Below are 18,373 nucleotides of genomic sequence, written 5' to 3' on the forward strand. Positions count from 1 at the left end.
CATGGTATCACCCCAGAAAATCTCCCGACAATAGGAGATGTATTAAGCCCTGGAAAGGATCAAACAGAGGGTGGGGCTTCTGAAGTGGGTAACATGGAGATCAGGGAAATCCCAGACAAGGCCATGGTAATGTACAAGTCAGAAGGGGTTGAGGGAGAGCAACAGGTAGGTGTTGTGTTCTGTCTTGGATGGTGAGGTGCAACCAAATCCTCTAATCAGTGAAGAGGAATACTGGGAAACACCTACGCCACTGAAATTTCTTGACCCAAGCAGCAACATACAGGTCTCATAATGGAAAAGCTAGGAGATTCAACATTATGTGGGGATATTGTGCAATGGTTTCAAGGACCAATTTATGGCTCTCCTTGCAGCTATAGAGGCTGTACAGACTCACTCTTCACCAAGTGAGATCAATTCAGCAAAGAAGACAGCTAGAGAATTAAAAAAGGCTCAAATGGACAATCCATGATGGAGTAGGAGAGAGGAGTTCTAACAGTGGAAGATCAAAGGGAAGGGCAATGGATGTTGTTTTATGAAGCTGAAAACCGTATCTTAGAATGTGAGGGGGCTGAATGAGAAGGACAAGTGTCTCAAAATTAGAAACCAATTACATAGCTGGAGAGTAGACATCGTTTGCTTACAAGAAACGAAATTGGAATCTATCCCCCTAAACACTATAAGGAGTTTGTGGTGGTATAATCATGTAGGGTGGCATTATTTACCATCCAATGGAGCATCAAGTGGCATCATAAAAGAGTGGTCGAAAAGTTAGAAGATTGTATGGGGGCTTATATGGTGGCTTGCTCATTCAAGAATTTTGTGGATGGATATCAGTGGGCCTTTGCATGTGTTTATGGCCCTAACTTAGATCGTGCAAGAAGTGTACTAAGGGATGAATTGGCTGGCCTAAATAGTATATGGGATTTACTTTGGTGTATTGGGGGTGACTTTAACATTACCCAATTCTTGAGTGAACGATCAGGTGGTTCTAACTTCAATTCACTAATGGCTGATTTCTTTAACTTCATCTATGAACAAGATTTACTTGATCTTCCTCTTGTTGGTGGCACTTACACTTGGTCAAGCAACTGAGAACACCCCTCTTGGTCAAGGATCAATAGATTCCTAGTATCATTTGAATGGGAAGCACATTACTCATAACTCATCCAAAGGAGACTTCCCAGATTGTGCACAGATCACTTTCCCATCCTTCTTGATTGTGGAGGTATTCATGGAGGCCTTGGAGTTTGAAAACATGTGTTTCAAATCAGATGGGTTCCTTGATCAAGTCCAGCAATGGTTGTCTTCTTATCAATTTCATGGCACTCCAAGTTATATTATGTTATGTAGATTGAAGTCTTTGAAAAAATATTTGAAGGCATGGAATGAGCAAGTGTTTGGCAACGTGGAAGCTTAAAAGTCTACTCTCTTTGAGGAACTCAAAGGATTTGAGGGAGAAGAGGATGAGAGGGTATTATCTGAGACAAAGAGGGCTTGTAAAATTCAGGTGTCCACAAACCTTGACTATTGGAGGAAATATCTTGGAGACAGAAGTCGAGAGTACTTTGGTTGAGGGAAGGGGATAAATGAACCAAAATTTTCCATCGGGTGGCTAGCTCACATAGGCGGAACAATGCAATAGAGATGTTGATGGTCGATGGAGTGGCTTCTTCCAACCAAACCAAGATCACATATCACATTGTTAACTACTATAAGAGTTTGCTTTCAGAACAATTCTCTTGGAGACTGAGATTAGATGGGCTCCACTTTGAAGCTGTTGACTTGCAAGAAGCAGGATAGCTTGAGAGGGCTTTTGAAGAAATAGAAATCTAAAAAGCGTTAAGAAGCATGGCAGGTGACAAAGCTTCAGGTCTGGATGTATTTTCTATGGTCTTTTTCCAAATTTGTTGGGAAGTGATCAAAGAAGATATAATGGGGGTCTTTGATGATTTCCACAAAAATGGTATGTTTGAAAAGAGTCTTAATGTAACATTTATTGCTCTCATTTCAAAAAAAACCTGGCGCTGAAGAGGTAAAAAGATTATCGCCCTATTAGCTTGGTGAGCAGAATTTGCAAGATCCTTTCGAAATTTTTGGCAAATAGATTGAGCACGGTGGTTGAGAAGTTCATCTCAAAGCCCCAAAACGCCTTTGTCCAAGGTAGGTAGATTCTTGATTCGGTGCTTATTGCCAATGAATGCTTGGATAGCAGACTCAAGTCGAGAGTGTTGGGGCTCGTGTAAGCTTGATATGGAGAAGGCCTATGATCGAGTCAATTGGAGATTTTTGCTCTACATGCTCGAGAGATGTGGCTTTGGTTCAAAATGGTGTTCTTGGGATCAAATAGTATATCTCTACTGTTTGATTTTTTGTCTTTGTAAATGGCACACCAAATGGCTGTTTTAAAGGCACATGTGGCTTGAGACAAGGTGACCCTCTCTCTTTGCTACTTTTTGTTTTTGTAATGCAAGCTTTTAGCAAGATGATTTCAAGGGTCGTGGAGCTCAGGTTCTTATCTGGACTTAGAGTGGGGGAGGCAAATACTGGCTCACTTCACATATCTCACCTATTATTTGGAGATGATATCGTAATCTTTTGTGGTGCCAGTCATGATCAAATTTGAGCTTTGAGGGCACTCATTTTATGCTTTGAAGCTTTTTTGGGGGTTGAAGGTGAACTTGGCTAAATAAGTAGTCTGAGTGGAAGCTTTTTTGGGGAATGTTACTAGAAAAAATGGAGCGGAAACTGGCTAGTTGGAAGAAGATGTACCTATCCAAATGTGGTAGGGTCACTTTACTTAAAAGTACACTATCCAACTTACCAACCTACTTTTTAAATATTTTCACTTCCCACCAAGGTGGCTCATTGCATGGAGAAACTTCAATGGGATTTCTTAGGGGGATGAATAATGAGTTTAAATTCCATTTGGTAAAATGGGCTATGGTGGGCTCCCGTATCCCGAAAGGAGGATTGAGTATTCGAAACTTGCAATCTTTTAACAAAGCTTTGCTTGGGAAATGGCTATGAAGATACCACAATGAATTGGGAGCATTATGGAGAGCTGTCATAGAATCGAAGTATGGTGAACCATGGAGAGGATGGTGTTCAAATGAGGTAAGTGGACCAAATGGGGTGGGACTATGGCGCATAAGATGAGGATGGGACACCTATTCCAGAAATATTCGTTTTGAGGTGGGTGATGATTTAGAATCAAATTTTGGCATGATGTATGGTGTGGCGATAGGACACTCAAGGAAGCTTATCTAGAATTCTATGGCATGGCAATAAGACAGAAGCCTCAATTGTGGACCTCTTAATCTTATGTAATGGTACTTCCAAATGGAACATTACATTCTTTAATCTAGTGTACTCCATCCGTATAAAGAGGGGAGCTAAAGACAATATCTTCTGGTGCTCTTCTAAGAAAGGGAAGTTCACAATCTGCTCATACTATTACGCCATGACCACACATAATATAAATCCATTTTCATGGAAGAGTATTTGGGAGACAAAAGCACCAATGAAGGCAATTTTTTTGTATGGACGACCTCATTAGGCAAGATCCTCACAATAGAAAACCTACGAAACCACCGCATCATAGTTATAAATTGGTTTTGCATGTGCAAAAAGAGTGGAGAATCCATAGGTCATCTATTACTCATTGTGAGATTGCTTTGATCATGTGGAATGGCTTCTTTGATCGAATAAGATTAGCTTGGGTGATGCCAAAATGGGTAATCAACCTCCTAGCTTCTTGGTGAGGTATCCAAGGGCAAGCCTTAGATTCCAACAGTGTGGAAGATGGTCCTAATTTGTCTATGGTAGTGTATTTGGAGGGAGAGAAATGCGAAAAGTTTTGAAGATCGAGAGTGGTCAATAGACGAGCTTAGAAGTTTAGTTTTCAATACTTTACTCCATTGGTCAATTGTAATTGATTTTAATGGCATGTCTTTTCATGACTTCCTTGTATCGCTAAATTCATATGCATAGGCGACGCTCTTGTATATGTCCTGAATACTCGGGCCTTTGTCTATTTTATGCTCAATAAAATTTTGTTTATCGATAAAAAAAATTGCTCTCTTTAGAAGATCTTAAATGAGCTATTTATAGACATATGAGAGTTTTCCCTTTCAAAGCTAAAAAGTTCAAATGTATCATACACTTGAATTTCAAGGACAATCGATCATTTTTCAAAATTTCAAACTTCAAACATATCATGCACAATGCACATGTGAAAATGCAAATAGATTCTTTTTTGAGTTAAAAAGAAATTTGAGCCTTAACACTTTTTCGAATTAGTAAGAGATGTACAAAAATATATTCTTAGAGCTTCATTTGTAAACTTGTTTCGTTTCTTGCTCAGTTGCTCATGCTTAATTTTCTGATATCCTTGGTCCTCAAGACTTCATTATATGGACAACTTGAGACTCCTTTATGCTTGAACTCGTTTATTATCATCAAAATTCATAAGTAGGGATAGAATTATATGATGCTTGAAAGCTTGGATTCAACAATTTTAATGGGTTGTGCTTCCATAATTTCCTCATATTTTTTCACATTTCTATTTGGTGGTACTATTATATACTTCCTGTATACCAGATCTATATCTTTTGCATATTTTGGTAGTCTCCATTGCTTATAAAAACTACTTTTAAAGTTACTTTTTCGTTTTTATTTTTATTTTTTTGCCATGTTTCTTTTTGTCACACTGCTGAATTCTCAACTAACTTTGATCATAGGTCGTCTTTTCAAAAAGATAGAATTGAGTGAATCAATTAGATATGCTTCCGGGGACCCAATTGAATCCTGGCTTCATAGTTTACTTTGCTTGGATGTTACCAGTGCCATTCCTAATATTAACAGGTTAGATGATACTTATTTAGAACTCATGGTAATTGAAGCCATCTCTATTATCTTCATTAATTTCCTGTTTTTTCTTTAAGCAGGATACCTCCTCCCAGTGAGTGTGATCTGTATTATGTCAATCGGGACACACTTTTTTCCTATCACAAAGAGAGTGAGTTGTTTTTGCAGGTAGTTAACATAATCTGATGTTGATATTCAATGTCGTAATCTATTGTCATTATATTATCAATATATATCATTTATATATTTTCATTTGTGCAGCGTATGATGGCCTTATATGTTGCTTCTCACTACAAAAACTCCCCAAATGATTTACAACTAATGGCAGATGCTCCAGCACACCACTTGTTTGGATTACTTGGTATATCTGTTTCCCTTGTGACTGGTTTTATGCTTATTTTGTTGTGACTCAACTTCTGCTAACTATGGATATGCAGGTCCTGTTGATGAGTCTAAAAATCAGCTTCCTGACATCTTGTGTGTCATCCAGGTTTGTACCTATCATCATTATGTGGCTCACGAGAATGTAGTTCTTTTTTTCTTTTTTTTATGCATTACAGCTGAACTAATGTTTTGGTTCATCTGATGCGCTAGTTTCCTGGACATTTCCTGCCTGCATTATTTTGTGAAATCATGTTTGAGATTCTCCCATTGTGAACCTATTTTTGCAGATATGTGAGATTATGTCTTTTTACGCTAATTTAAATTTGGTTTTCACAGCCTCAATTTGCTGAAATAAGCTGATTAATCTCCAATGGGGTTGTAGAAGTTTTGAGTCATAAAAATTTGATTTTCTCAGCTTTACCTCATAAAATATAGAAAAGCAAGTTGTTCAGAAGGCCAAGGTCTACAGTGAGTTGGGAATGATTATTCTCTTGGAGACTTGTTGGAGATAGAAATAGAGAGCGATTTGGCTCAAGGAGGGAGACTAGAATACAAAATTTTACCACGTGACAGGAAATTTAAATAGTAGAAACAATATGATTGACTCTCTACTTGGTGGAGCACTTTTGTTTGACAGAGGTAAAGTTAGTGAACAATGTCCCCAGAGGCTTTAGCTGGCCATAGCTTTAATTCTATCGATGAAGAGGGTGTGGTGTGGCTGGAAAGAGCCAACTCAATTTCTATGACCTTCTGAATTGGGCTTCGTGTTGTACCTGGTTCGGAGACGTGATTTTGGGGATAAATGGTGTGGGTGGATAGCGCATTATATTTCTAGTTTGTGTGTTTCAGTCTTGATAAATGGCACACACTCACGCTTGTTTAACAGTTCACGGGGGTTGCGATTGGGGGATCTTTTATTGCCTATAATCTTTATAGCAGCAATGGAGGCACCGAGTAGAATGATGTAAGCTATTGTGAACAAGGGCTTTTATCAGATTTCTGGGCGAGGGCCAGAGCAGTGAGGATCTGATCTTGTCTCATTTCTTGTACGCTGATGTTACATTGATTTTTTGGGAGGTTGTCCAAGAATCATATCCATCACTTACCCAGTTTATTCCCATTAAGCTGTTTCTTGGCTGAAAATCAATTTCGGCAATTCATAATTGGTATGGATATCCTGTTGGGAGTCCCCTTTAAGGTGGTATCCCATTTGGGAAGGTGCCATGGAAAAGATGGAATGTCACTTAGTTGGGTCGAAGCGGCTATACTTATCCAAAGATAGGTGGCTTAGTCTGATCAAGATTATCGTCTCTAATCTTCCTACCTTTTCTTCTCTCTTTCCCATCCATGTAGGTGTTGCCCAATGTCTTGAGAAGCTTATGAGGGATTTCCTTTTGGGAGATAGACTTTGTGGCAAACGAGTGTGGATGTAAAATATGGTAGCGTGTGGAGTGGATGGTGTTCAAATAAGGTCGGCTGGCCTTATTGGGTTGGGGTGTGGAAGAATATTAGGAGAGAGAGAGAATTTCTCTCAATTCATTAGATATGAGGTGGGTGACTGGTCTTAAATTAGATTTTGTTATGATGTGTTATGTGGGGACCAGCCCGCGAAGACTATCTTCCTGAAATTGTTTTGGCCATCGTATTGTAAGGAGGCATCAGTTGCCAATCACTTGCTAATCTCTGGGAATATGCCCCATTGGAATGTTACTTTTTTTTTTAAATATCAGTCCTGGATTGTTCATTCCACAGCAAGTTGGCTTCCTTTTATTGCTCACAATTCACTAGTTTTCTATACTTCAAATATATTTGCTCTTTCTTTTTAGTGGTAGTTGGGTGTATCCCTTGTATACTTTCTGTGTAATACCTTGTATCACTTAACTAGCATGCATAGGCGTTGCTCTTGTATATGTCTCGTATACTTGGGCTCTTGCCAATTCTTATGATCAATAAAATTTTATTTTCTGATTAAAAAAAAAAATATACTGGCTCTTGCCAATTCTTATGATCAATAAAATTTTATTTTCTGATTAAAAAAAAAAATATACTTCCTGTGTAACTAGTTGCAACACCCCCTTCCCGTAGGATAGAGATATTACTAACGTTCATAGAATAGTACCCGGTAAAGAGATTCATATCCTGAAATACCTCATTTATTGGAACACACTGAATTGAAATGAACATAAATAGGCTTTGGAACTTGAAACTGAAAATAACACAAAACATAAACTAGTCTTAAATAAGACATAAAAGAACTAATCCTTGTGAAAAGAGCACTTATTTAATTCTAAGTCCTTGAATTAGATCTACTCCTGGGCATCTAGCTCCGCATCAACATAAACTTCATTTGTGACAATTAAACATAGAAGAAAACAGAGACAAACAAAATTGAGTCGAAGACTCAGTAGATAGCACATCATACCGTAAAATATTACATAATTTATCATAGACTTAATTTTTGAAAGACTCTTCATAACATACATATGTCATTCACAGATTCTCATAGCATTTCTATACATCATTAACATGAGTGGAAACATACACAATCATGGCAAATATGAAACGTAAATGCATGAGTAACTTGTTTATTTTGTATTTTACTTATTACATGGTGAACCACGCTTGAGTCCATGGCTCCCCATAACTTGTCATAACATGGAGTGAAACACGCTTGAGTCCCAATTCACTTGTCTTGCATAACTGATAATAATATGGAGTGAAATACGCTTGAGTTCGTGTTTCACTTATGGTGAACCACGCTTGAGTTTGTGGCACCTCATAACTTATCATGTAGTGAAACACGCTTGTGTTCGTGTTTCACCCAACTTGTGGCAACCACGCTTGAGTCCGTGGCACCGTCTTAGCATAACTTGTGGTGAACACGCTTGGGTTCTCATCTTAAAATATTTATCGTTCTTAATGCATGAGAACTTTCTTGGACGTCATGGACTTTTCTAGCATGACATATTCTTGTACGTGGCATATTCTTTGTACATGGCATATTCTTGTACATGGCATGGCACAACATGATATGTTCTTGTACATGGCGTAGCATAGCATGGCACGACCTAACATGATTTAAACATTTTATGACATTTCATGTCATACATGATCTAGTACTACATGAACATGTCATACATGATCTAAGTACTTACATGAATATGACATACATGATCTGGTTATTTTATTACATGGCATACTTGACTTAAATTACTTCATGAACATTTTATGGCATACGTGACTTGAATACTATGTGAACATTACATGACATACGTGATTTGAATACTACGTGAACATTACATGGCATACGTGACTTTTAAATAATATTTAGTCCATCAAGCAACAAATCCATACATACAAGCATCATCTTATAATTCATTAAAGATCGTGAAGGGAATCTAACTTTGACTTGGCTCTTAGCATAGTATAGATAACCATCATAACCACATCATATTTTCATACATAACAATAATATTTACAGTATACATGCATTTATATGATCATACTATTTACCTCTTAGCGCTGCTTCTACAATCTTATGTCGTAGCTCGTAACCTATACGAGGCACTAATCGTCACTAACTTTTCTAGAAAACTTGTTGTAGCATTCTAAATACTTAAAATCATATATAGAGATAATTTAATTACACTAGAATTACTACATAATAATATTATTCAAAACTTATAACATATTATTTAACTTCTATTTAAAATATTATTCAAAACTTTTGGGAAGGTTGAAGACAAAGGAAGTAAGTAAATAGATTGTGACTTCGTAAAACCAGGAAGGGCAGCAACATACAACGGGAGGGCTTCAAATCACCGAGAGAGGAGACTATGGGTGGTGGTGGGTCTGAGAGCTAGTCACGGCGGCACAAGCTAGCGAGAGAGAGAGAGAGAGAGAGAGAGAGAGAGAGAGAGAGAGAGAGAGAGAGAGAGAGAGAGAGAGAGAGAAATTGTCAACCCGAAACAGTAGAGGGTGGCAGATAGTTGTGGGTTTGCCGGGAAACAACCGGCTGGCAGTTTTTGTGCTGCCTGAAAGGCGACCCGCTGTCCTCTAGGGTGGTTGACAGTGGCTGGCAAAACACACGGGTTGCTGGTTATAATAAGTGGAGAGAGAAACGATAGAGAGAGACGGGTCAATGCATGCGTGGGTGGAAGGGAGACTTGCCGGCGATGTCTTCTGTGGTGGTTTTCGGCGAAGTGGTGGCTGCTTGTTGAAGGAGGTGGGTTCTTGGTTTGTAGAGGCCGCTACAGTGGCTATGTGTATAAGGTTTTCTTGTGTTTAACTCTGGAGGGTCTTGGGGTGGGTTTTATAGGTGAGGGAAAGGGTTTTACGTCAGTTTTCAGGAGATTGGATAGAGTTTGAATTTGAGTGTTGGTTCTAATCTAGGAATCTATTCAAACTGGAAACTAAAGGATAACTATGTCAATAAGGAAACTTCCTAATGAAATACAAACCCTTTTTTAATCCGATCTGTTGTTAACATCCGGAGATAATAAGAATAAAAATAAAAATAGATAAAAAATGAAATAAATCAAAATCACAAAAATAAAAATCACACTTTTGGATCTGGATGTTACACTGGTTGTGTCCTGAGCTTTTAATAAAATTGCGTTACTTCTCAAAAAGTGAGAGAAGCAAGTGATGTGCTTTAAAATTTCATTATTAAAGACTTAAATGGTAAAAACCCATTTGGAAAAGGATATTGGCTCAATACTTACAGAGTTTGGTGGTTACTTGTCCTACTCACTTCCAGGAAATGCTAACAGCAAGTTTTCCTTTCTTATAATGTGTATTGGACTACGCCAACTTCCTATCTTGCTAATAGGATCGAGAATTCTGCATGGGCAGTTATATCCAAGGCTAGATAGGATTGAGAATCATGTATGGGCATGCCCGTTCCCATTGCCATGTGACTCATCCGAATTTCACGTTCTTATCCAGAATTAGAACATAGCATTTTTAACTTTTTAGCAGCAATTGTGCTATCATCATAACCATGTAAAACAGATGTAATGGTTGCTGGTCCTGTTATTTATTTTATTATTATTACTCTTTCATTCTTAGGAAAAACTCCATTTAACATCTTCAAACTACCTCTCCTTTTTGTGACATGACCATCGAATTACTAAAGTTTTCATTTACTTTAAACTATTACTCATTTTGCAATTTGCCTCCACCTTTAATACCTAACCATTAAGATTGTGGCATGTAACTCGCATCATCTATTTTTTTAGCCTTAATAATAAGATCTTAACAAGGAGTAAACTATTGCTCATTTTGCAATTTGCTTCCGCCTTTAATACCTAACCATTAAGATTGTGGCATCTAACTTACTTTTACTCATATATAAAAAAGATAGTGGCTTCTCACTCACATCATCTATTTTTTTAGCCTTAATAATCAGATCTTAACAAGGAGTGAATTCCAACATATGTTTCAAATTGGGGGGGAGGGAGGGGGTGGGGGAAAGACTAAGGGATAACTTTGATAGTTTAGTGGGCATACTAGAAAAGGAGTTGTAGTTTTAATGGATAATTCACATTTTTCCTACGTTTAAAGTTCTGCTTATTGTCTTCAAAACATGGACTACTTGCTGAAGGCCTTTGAATTTATTTTTATATTCGTAGTGAAAGACTTTCTATTTGGTTGTTGCTTAACATGGTGTATGTCCATCAATTTGTATCCAGGTCAGTCTTGAGGGACAGATTTCTCGGAAATCTGCAATCAGAAGTTTAAGTGATGGTTATCAACCTTCTGGAGACCAAATACCATGGAAATTCTGTGAGCAATTCCAGGACACCGTCTTCCCTAGTCTTTCAGGTGCTCGTATTGTACGCATTGCTACCCATCCAAGCGTCATGAGGGTAAGTCTGTTTTAAAGGTTCAGCCAGATTGCTGTCACAATTTATTATCATTATTTAGTTTTTTTCTGTGTTTATATATTATTGCAGTCTGGATATGGTTCACAAGCTGTGGAACTTTTAACAAGGTATGAAACATTGGACTTACTTCGTCATCCTGTAAGGTGTTAAGAGAGAATATGACTGTGATACTTATTTTCCTTACCTATATAGAATGAAATTGGAGAAAAAAGTGGTTTCTGAAGGCCTTGGTCATGTTTGTTATACTTCCAACTGCACATGATGCTTGTGATGTTTTTCCTGTTGCTTCTATATTATCTCTTGGTGATGTTGGTCGGCATACAAACCTCTCTTCCCACCACACTTCTTCTGCACTTGCAATCAAAAATACCATCATGGTTCTAGTTCATGTGTGTGAAGATCCAAGGAAAGCCCTAGTCAAATTTGGGCTTATACCATATGAAGACTAGTCAAAGTTGCAGTTGGAGCCACTTTAGAATCATTATAGACCACAATAACTTTTTTTTTTTTTTTTTTTTGATAAGTAAGAGAAAAAATATTATTGATCTGAAAGAAATAGTCATAGCCTGCGTACACAGGACCACAATAACTTATATCCACCCTCTCATATATCCAGGGTATTATAATGGCTTAAAGGTCTAAAACCTTAGATTGGATCTTGGGAAATTCAATCAAGATGGTATCTGAGGATTTCCTGCTCTCTAGTTATATATCTTCATACTCATAAAAGAGAGAAGAATGTGGAACATGAGTCATCTGTTCATTTTGTTTGTTTGGGGGATAATATTTTTTCTTTTTCGAATCTGGAGCCGAATTTAAATTTTTCCTCAACCTGGTGAATAAAGAAAGTGAGAATTCATTGTGAAGAAGCACATTTCAGGCATGATTTTGACTTATAGATATGTTTGCATACATTATTCATAATATTGGGATATTCATAATACTGTTGTATGAACGATGTTGTGGGACATCAAGTATTTTTGCTAGGGGTGTAAACGAGTCGAGCTCGAGCAAGTATTGGGTAATCATTCGTTTAATTTTTATTCAAACATGAAACGAGCCTAAACTTATTCACGAACTAGCTAATTGTATAATTTTTCTTACTTATAAAAGAAAATTGTATCAAAATAGATTGAATGATGCTACTTGGCCATCTGAAACTTACTGGTCAGATGGCCCTCTTGACGTGGCACCACCATTTGATGCCACGTGGTTTATTAAAAAAATTAAAAACTCACACAAAATGAGTAGAGGGAATCTAGAGTTTCAGTCTTCCTCTTTTAGTATTTTCAGAGGTCATTTTGGTTTGAATATATTTTTAATAAACCATGTGTCACTACGTGGTGGTGCCACATCAAGAGCAAAGTTTTTATTTCTGTTCCGGCCTAAACAGCTGGAATTTGACATGTCGGAACAGTAACCAGCATGGATTAGGTGGTCATTCCGTCCAGGGTTAAATTCTGGCCATTTCGGCCTACTCCAGTCCATTCCACCCGGGTTCCGGTATTTTGGCCGCAGTTTATGTTCGGTCTGAAATCTGCCTTCATGGCATTTTGGTAAATATGTTGAAAAGTGAGAGACATTGGTAATTTCCCTTCCCCATCAACTCCTGTTCTCCCCCTTCCCAGATTATCAAATCCTAGTGTACAATTTCCTAAACTCTACAAAATGAATCAGAGAATAGAAAGCCACAAAGCGTACAAGCTGTTACAAGAAGGGATTTGAGGCAAAGAGATATTTGAGGTCAGATTAGATAATTACCCATGGTTGATTGCGAGAGTGTGCTTTGGCTGCTGGGACTCTGGGAGTTGTTGCTGCACACCAGTGAAGATTTAAAGGAAATCTATGGTTAGGGTTTTGGGAAGAAAATATATAGGGAGCTTGAGCGATTTGGGCTAGGCTTTTGAGGGCATACCATGGTTTGTTGAACCCACCTGTGTTGTTGGGAGTCTGGGACCTTGGCTGGAAAATATTTATAAACACAAAATATAATTGTTATAGTTGGTGGATTTTTCTATTGGCTAGAAAGTGCATATAAACACAAAATATAATTGCACTTCTGCTATAGGATTGTGATGAAAATATTTTGATTAACGTTTCAAACTTTTATCCTTGTTGTCTTTTGGATGAAGATGAGTGATTATTCTTTTAACAGTTGGATTGAGAACTTAAGTATTATTGGGTTTTTCAGATATTTATATTTTTAATACTTGTATTGAGAAGTATTATTGAGTTTTTCAAGTATGTATCTTTTTATGACTTATATTGATGTTATTTTGGAATATGATTTTTCTCTTTCTATATATAATTGTTTATTTATATATATGTAATTTATCCCTATAATGACTATTCCGAAATGGTACATTAAAACGTACCGGTTCCGAAATATTTCGTTCCAGTACCTTAACTGGAACGGTGATCGGAACGGAATTCAAAACTTTGGTCAAGAGGAGCGGTACGTTTAAGATGGTCCAGTAGCAGTACTGAAATAGATTAGTTATATTGCATCTTTTAAAACTCTATCAACAGAGTTCTATAAACTTTGGGTTTTTGTAATATCTTTATATAGTTTGTATATAAATATTTAATGATATTTATATTCATAAGGATTCAAGCTACATGCATAGTATTAGGAACATGATTTCCTCGTATCTTTTTAAGATATCTTCATTATAAAGTTAAAGATAATACCATAAAAATAAGAAATATGAAATTGTTTGACTTCGTATGAACTTATGAGTCAAGCTGAACTTTATACAAGTTGTAATTTTTTGATAATTGATCATAATTTTGTGTTCATCAATGACCCATTTAATAAATGAATCAAGCTGGACTTGAGCTTAACCGTGCCAACTTCAAGTAGCCTGTCAAGTAGTCTTGTTAGTTACAGCCCTAATTTCTGCTACGGTTGATGCAAGGGAAATTGTATTTGAGAAGATAATATGTAGAGTATTTGCTTTGGAACATTTTTTGACATATTTAATGATAAAGGTGTTTGCTTTAATTATCTGCAGGTACTTTGAAGGACAGCTTACTCCTATTTCTGAAGTGGATGATGTTGAGAATGTTACAGAAGCTCTACATGTCAGAGTCACTGAAGCTGCTGAGAAGGTCCATTTTTATAACTGGGCTTCGATTTGTTTGATCCATTTTCTTCTCAAATAAAATAAAAAAAAATGATGCTAGCTAAGATCATTGTGTATTACGACGTCTTGCACCAATGCGTCCAGTAATAGTTATTGTTTCATTTCACATTAACTCATACTTTTTTCTTTTTTTATTTTATTTTATTTTTTATTTTTTATATTGCATGCTCAAACCAAGTCAGAGATCAGGTCTTGGTGAATTATTAATCATATGATTTTTCAGAATATTTTTCTTTTGCTCTTTTAGCTAGTTTCAAGTGGCCTTGGATTCATAAGATGCAATGAAATTCAAATTTTGAATTGAAAAGTGCTAACAGACCTGACTGGCTTGTTATTTCTTCCTCAAGCTTCAAAGCAAAATGACATTTTGTTGCTTAATGAATGTCAAAGAACCTAGCACATTTGAATGATTGTTTGGCATTAGTAACCGTTACATTGTTATGGTTTCGGAACATTTGGTTACTTCCTGACTTTGATAATACTGTATTTGTAGGCTTCATTGTTAGAAGAAAATATAAAACCCAGAACCAATCTTCCTCCTTTGTTAGTTCATCTTCGTGAAAGACGACCTGAAAAGCTACACTACATTGGTGTCTCCTTTGGGCTTACTCTGGACCTTTTTCGCTTTTGGAGGAAACATAGATTTGCTCCATTCTACATTGGCCAGATTCAAGTTAAGATTCCTATTTCTTTCCTTTAAAAAAAGAAGCTTCCTATGTGACTGATATGAATACTGTATTCTGCTATGAAGGATTAGTAGTAATGTAACCTTTTATCAATGATGCAGAGTACTGTGACTGGTGAGCATACATGTATGGTCCTCAAATCTTTGAACAATGACGATATTGAAGATGGTGGGTCTGATCAATGGGGCTTTTATGGTCCATTTTACCAAGGTGTGCCAACTCTGTTTAAGAATTTCGTGAAATGTTTATATTTCCACTTATATTCAGTTTTATCTCAATATTTTGTTTCTATAACTAGATTTCAAGCGAAGATTTTGTAGACTATTGCATCTCAGTTTTCGTGAAATGGAGTATAAGCTTGCTATGAGGTTAGTATGACAAATGTACCCTTTTCAGATATGCGTTCGTTGTCAAATATGCTCACGCTATTTGTAATCTTTCAGCATCCTGGATCCAAAGATCAATTTTATGGAGCTGGAACCTACACTGCCCCCCTTAGATGGATTTTTTAGTTCAATTAAACAATTCTTATCACCACATGATATGAAGCGACTGGAAGCTTATACCAACAATCTTGTTGACTTCCATTTGGTGAGATCCCTAGACAATTGTATTGATTGCATATTATAGAATTTTTTATCTCAGGCAGAACCATTGGGGGGTGGGGGGGGGAAGGTAGGCCATGATGCTTACAGCTATAGTTGTGATCTATTGTTGGTAGAAGCTGATATACACATCAATATATCTATATCCAAAGTGATTTCATCTTTTTGTCATGCCAATTTTTGGCAATAGACTTTAGCTCCAATCGCTAACAATCTCCAGTCTATAACTCCAACCTGATGGCAATCTCACATCTTTAACAACCTGCTTAAACTTGCCCACCTGCCCTTTCCATTTTAGCAAATGGCCTTTGCCAAATCCGGTATAAATTATGATGCAAGCTTACTTCGAGATCATATTGGTTCCCTCTTTGTTCCTCAAAGCCCACACACATCTTTCTCCACTGTCCATGTCTCTGCCTGCAAAACCTCCACCAGATGATCCTTGCCCGTGTGTTGATTTCTACACCACCCCACCAATCACAAGGAGATGTTGGGTGCATTGGAGGCGGTTTAAGATGAATCCCTCCGATATAGTTATAAATTGTATGTAGACTAAGCTTTTACCAATCCATCCCTCTCATATTATTTATCCATCTTCCCTTTTGTAAATGTCTCATAGAAGACATTCACTTTCTAAAAGGTATATTCTAATTTTTCAAAATTACCCTTACAAGTTGTCTTTTATAAAATTTCCAATTTTTTAAGGATAATGTTGAAATTCTTGTATCCTCCCTATGTACCTGGGTTGTGCCTTGTTTGCTTTTTAATGAAGAGTTCTTGCTTAAAAAAACAAAGGTAATGTTGGAAACTTTACGTTTCTGGTTAAGAGACAGCAATAAATGAGTCTGCTTTAAAACGTTGGGATTTAGGAAGTTGGAAACTATTATGGAAGGTCGGATGTTAAATGAAGAGGTGATAGATATCAGAATCTGTTAAATGGTTTAACTATGAGGGTCAAGTTGTTCCTGCTAACTCAGTTAGGGGTAAATCTTTAAAGTGATTAGATTAGTGCGAAGTTGAATTGATTAAAATCTTCTGGTGGTAAATTCTAATTTATAATGCATGTATATAAATTGTGGCTTGAGGCTGTTTGACTAATTTAATAAGTTTTTACTGCCCATCTGTAGGCTATGAGAGGGTTGCCCCATTATTTTTGTAGTGTGGATAATTTTCCATGTAAACTTCTACTGTTTATGTTGCTTATCTGCGGTTTGTTACAGATTTTTGACCTTGTTCCGATTCTTGCAAATCTGTATTTCGAAGGGAGAATTCCGGTTACACTGTCATATGCACAGGCTTCTGTTCTGCTCTGCATTGGTCTACAGGGTCAAAACATTTCATATATTGAGGTTTGTTTCTCAACTTAGTTATATGGTTCAAGGTTTACTTATGAAAAAAAGCCATTATGAATATGTCATGCCTAGTACACTTTTCACATTGAGGGCCTTATGTACGTAGTTCCAGTTTTAAATTGGATGACATTCCCCTCTAGAATTGCAGTTTTATTTGATTCCTTTTGTGTTGAATATGCAAGGTGGAGTCATGTTTGGTTGAACTCTTATTTCACAGGGACAGATGAAGCTAGAAAGGCAACAAATATTGTCACTATTTATAAAAGTTATGAAGAAGTTCCACAAATATTTATACAGTATTGCTTCCAAGGAGGTTGAGTCAACCCTGCCCCGGCTAAAAGAAGTAAGTTTATCAGCCGAGGAAGTATTTTCATGGTGGAGAGAACTTGAGTGTTTGTTCCATAGCGTAGCCTTGTTCTCACTTTCTCACAGTCCTTCCATAATTAATGTTATTAGTCAGCCTTTAAGTTCTTGTGGGTAGTTGCTTCATTTCGCAGCATTTAGAGCGGGAGGTTTAACTGGCTACCTATCCAAGAGTTGCTTAATTTTAAATTTCTAATGCGAAGGCCTTTATCCATAGGGCTTTTCAACAAGCCTGATTTTCGTGTATAGAAACTCACATTTTCTTGTCTGCATTATTATCAAGGACAGATACTCTCACAATTCCACAATCGATTTCTGTATATTGTGTGCTTCCAACGTTATTAATGCAACTCATGGTTGTTGACATTGTATACAGATTGTGATGGAACCTCATAGTATCTCCGTGGATGAGGATCTCAATAATGCAGCAAAAGAAGTTGAGGTATTTCCAATTTCTTTGTAATTATATATCTTTTTTCAACCTTCTATTTCCCCCTTCCACTTCTTCTCTCAACCATCATTTCTGAAAGAGCTGGAACTCGATTGGTCCAATAACAGGATGAGATGAGATCCAAGTCGGAAAGTGTGTTGAATCCTGAGCTACTGCAACAGTATGCCATTGTGGAAAGAGAAGCTGATTTTGAGAATGCTTTGCAAAATGGAGGTAAGATACAGTCCGGTGGTCTCATTAGTTTGAAATCAAGCAGAAGTAAAACTGAGAAGCATGGCAATCAGAAAGAAAGTCATAAGAGCGGGAAAAAGAGAAGTAAAGATGATCGTGGCTCCAAATCAAACAAAAAGAAGAAATTCTAATTGTACTGATCAACTCTGAGAAATATCAAGATGCTACGATTTTGTCATGGATTGCTTACGCCATTTTGCTCTCACGAGCGATTAGATTATTGTACTTATTTTTTTGTAGATTTGTATGTCGAATTTCGTATATAGTTTATATGATACGCAGTTTTGACATAGCATCATCATCAAACAAAGCTTATTAATGAAAACTGTTTAAGAGTTTTCATTTTGCTTTCTATAAAACATTTTCTTGACCATTTTTCTAATAATATATATTTTTGATAA

The 18,373-nt window shown here is 36.8% G+C and overlaps 1 protein-coding gene across 1 annotated transcript in view; it reads left to right on the plus strand.

The window, feature by feature from the left end:
• Positions 1–18,373, plus strand: part of LOC122307504 (RNA cytidine acetyltransferase 1-like) — a 36,030-nt gene extending 17,657 nt beyond the window's left edge. The window contains exons 12-26 of the mRNA XM_043120415.1: positions 4,740–4,863; positions 4,947–5,034; positions 5,128–5,227; positions 5,304–5,356; positions 10,944–11,120; positions 11,208–11,245; positions 14,153–14,249; positions 14,778–14,957; positions 15,072–15,180; positions 15,269–15,338; positions 15,414–15,561; positions 16,796–16,924; positions 17,145–17,270; positions 17,667–17,732; positions 17,849–18,373. Of these exons, the coding sequence (XP_042976349.1) occupies positions 4,740–4,863; positions 4,947–5,034; positions 5,128–5,227; positions 5,304–5,356; positions 10,944–11,120; positions 11,208–11,245; positions 14,153–14,249; positions 14,778–14,957; positions 15,072–15,180; positions 15,269–15,338; positions 15,414–15,561; positions 16,796–16,924; positions 17,145–17,270; positions 17,667–17,732; positions 17,849–18,103 (1,760 nt within the window). The 3' untranslated portion in view covers positions 18,104–18,373. The remainder of the gene's footprint in view (positions 1–4,739; positions 4,864–4,946; positions 5,035–5,127; positions 5,228–5,303; positions 5,357–10,943; positions 11,121–11,207; positions 11,246–14,152; positions 14,250–14,777; positions 14,958–15,071; positions 15,181–15,268; positions 15,339–15,413; positions 15,562–16,795; positions 16,925–17,144; positions 17,271–17,666; positions 17,733–17,848) is intronic.

This window comes from Carya illinoinensis, chromosome 4 (assembly GCF_018687715.1).
Source record: "Carya illinoinensis cultivar Pawnee chromosome 4, C.illinoinensisPawnee_v1, whole genome shotgun sequence".
Lineage (NCBI taxonomy): Eukaryota > Viridiplantae > Streptophyta > Magnoliopsida > Fagales > Juglandaceae > Carya > Carya illinoinensis.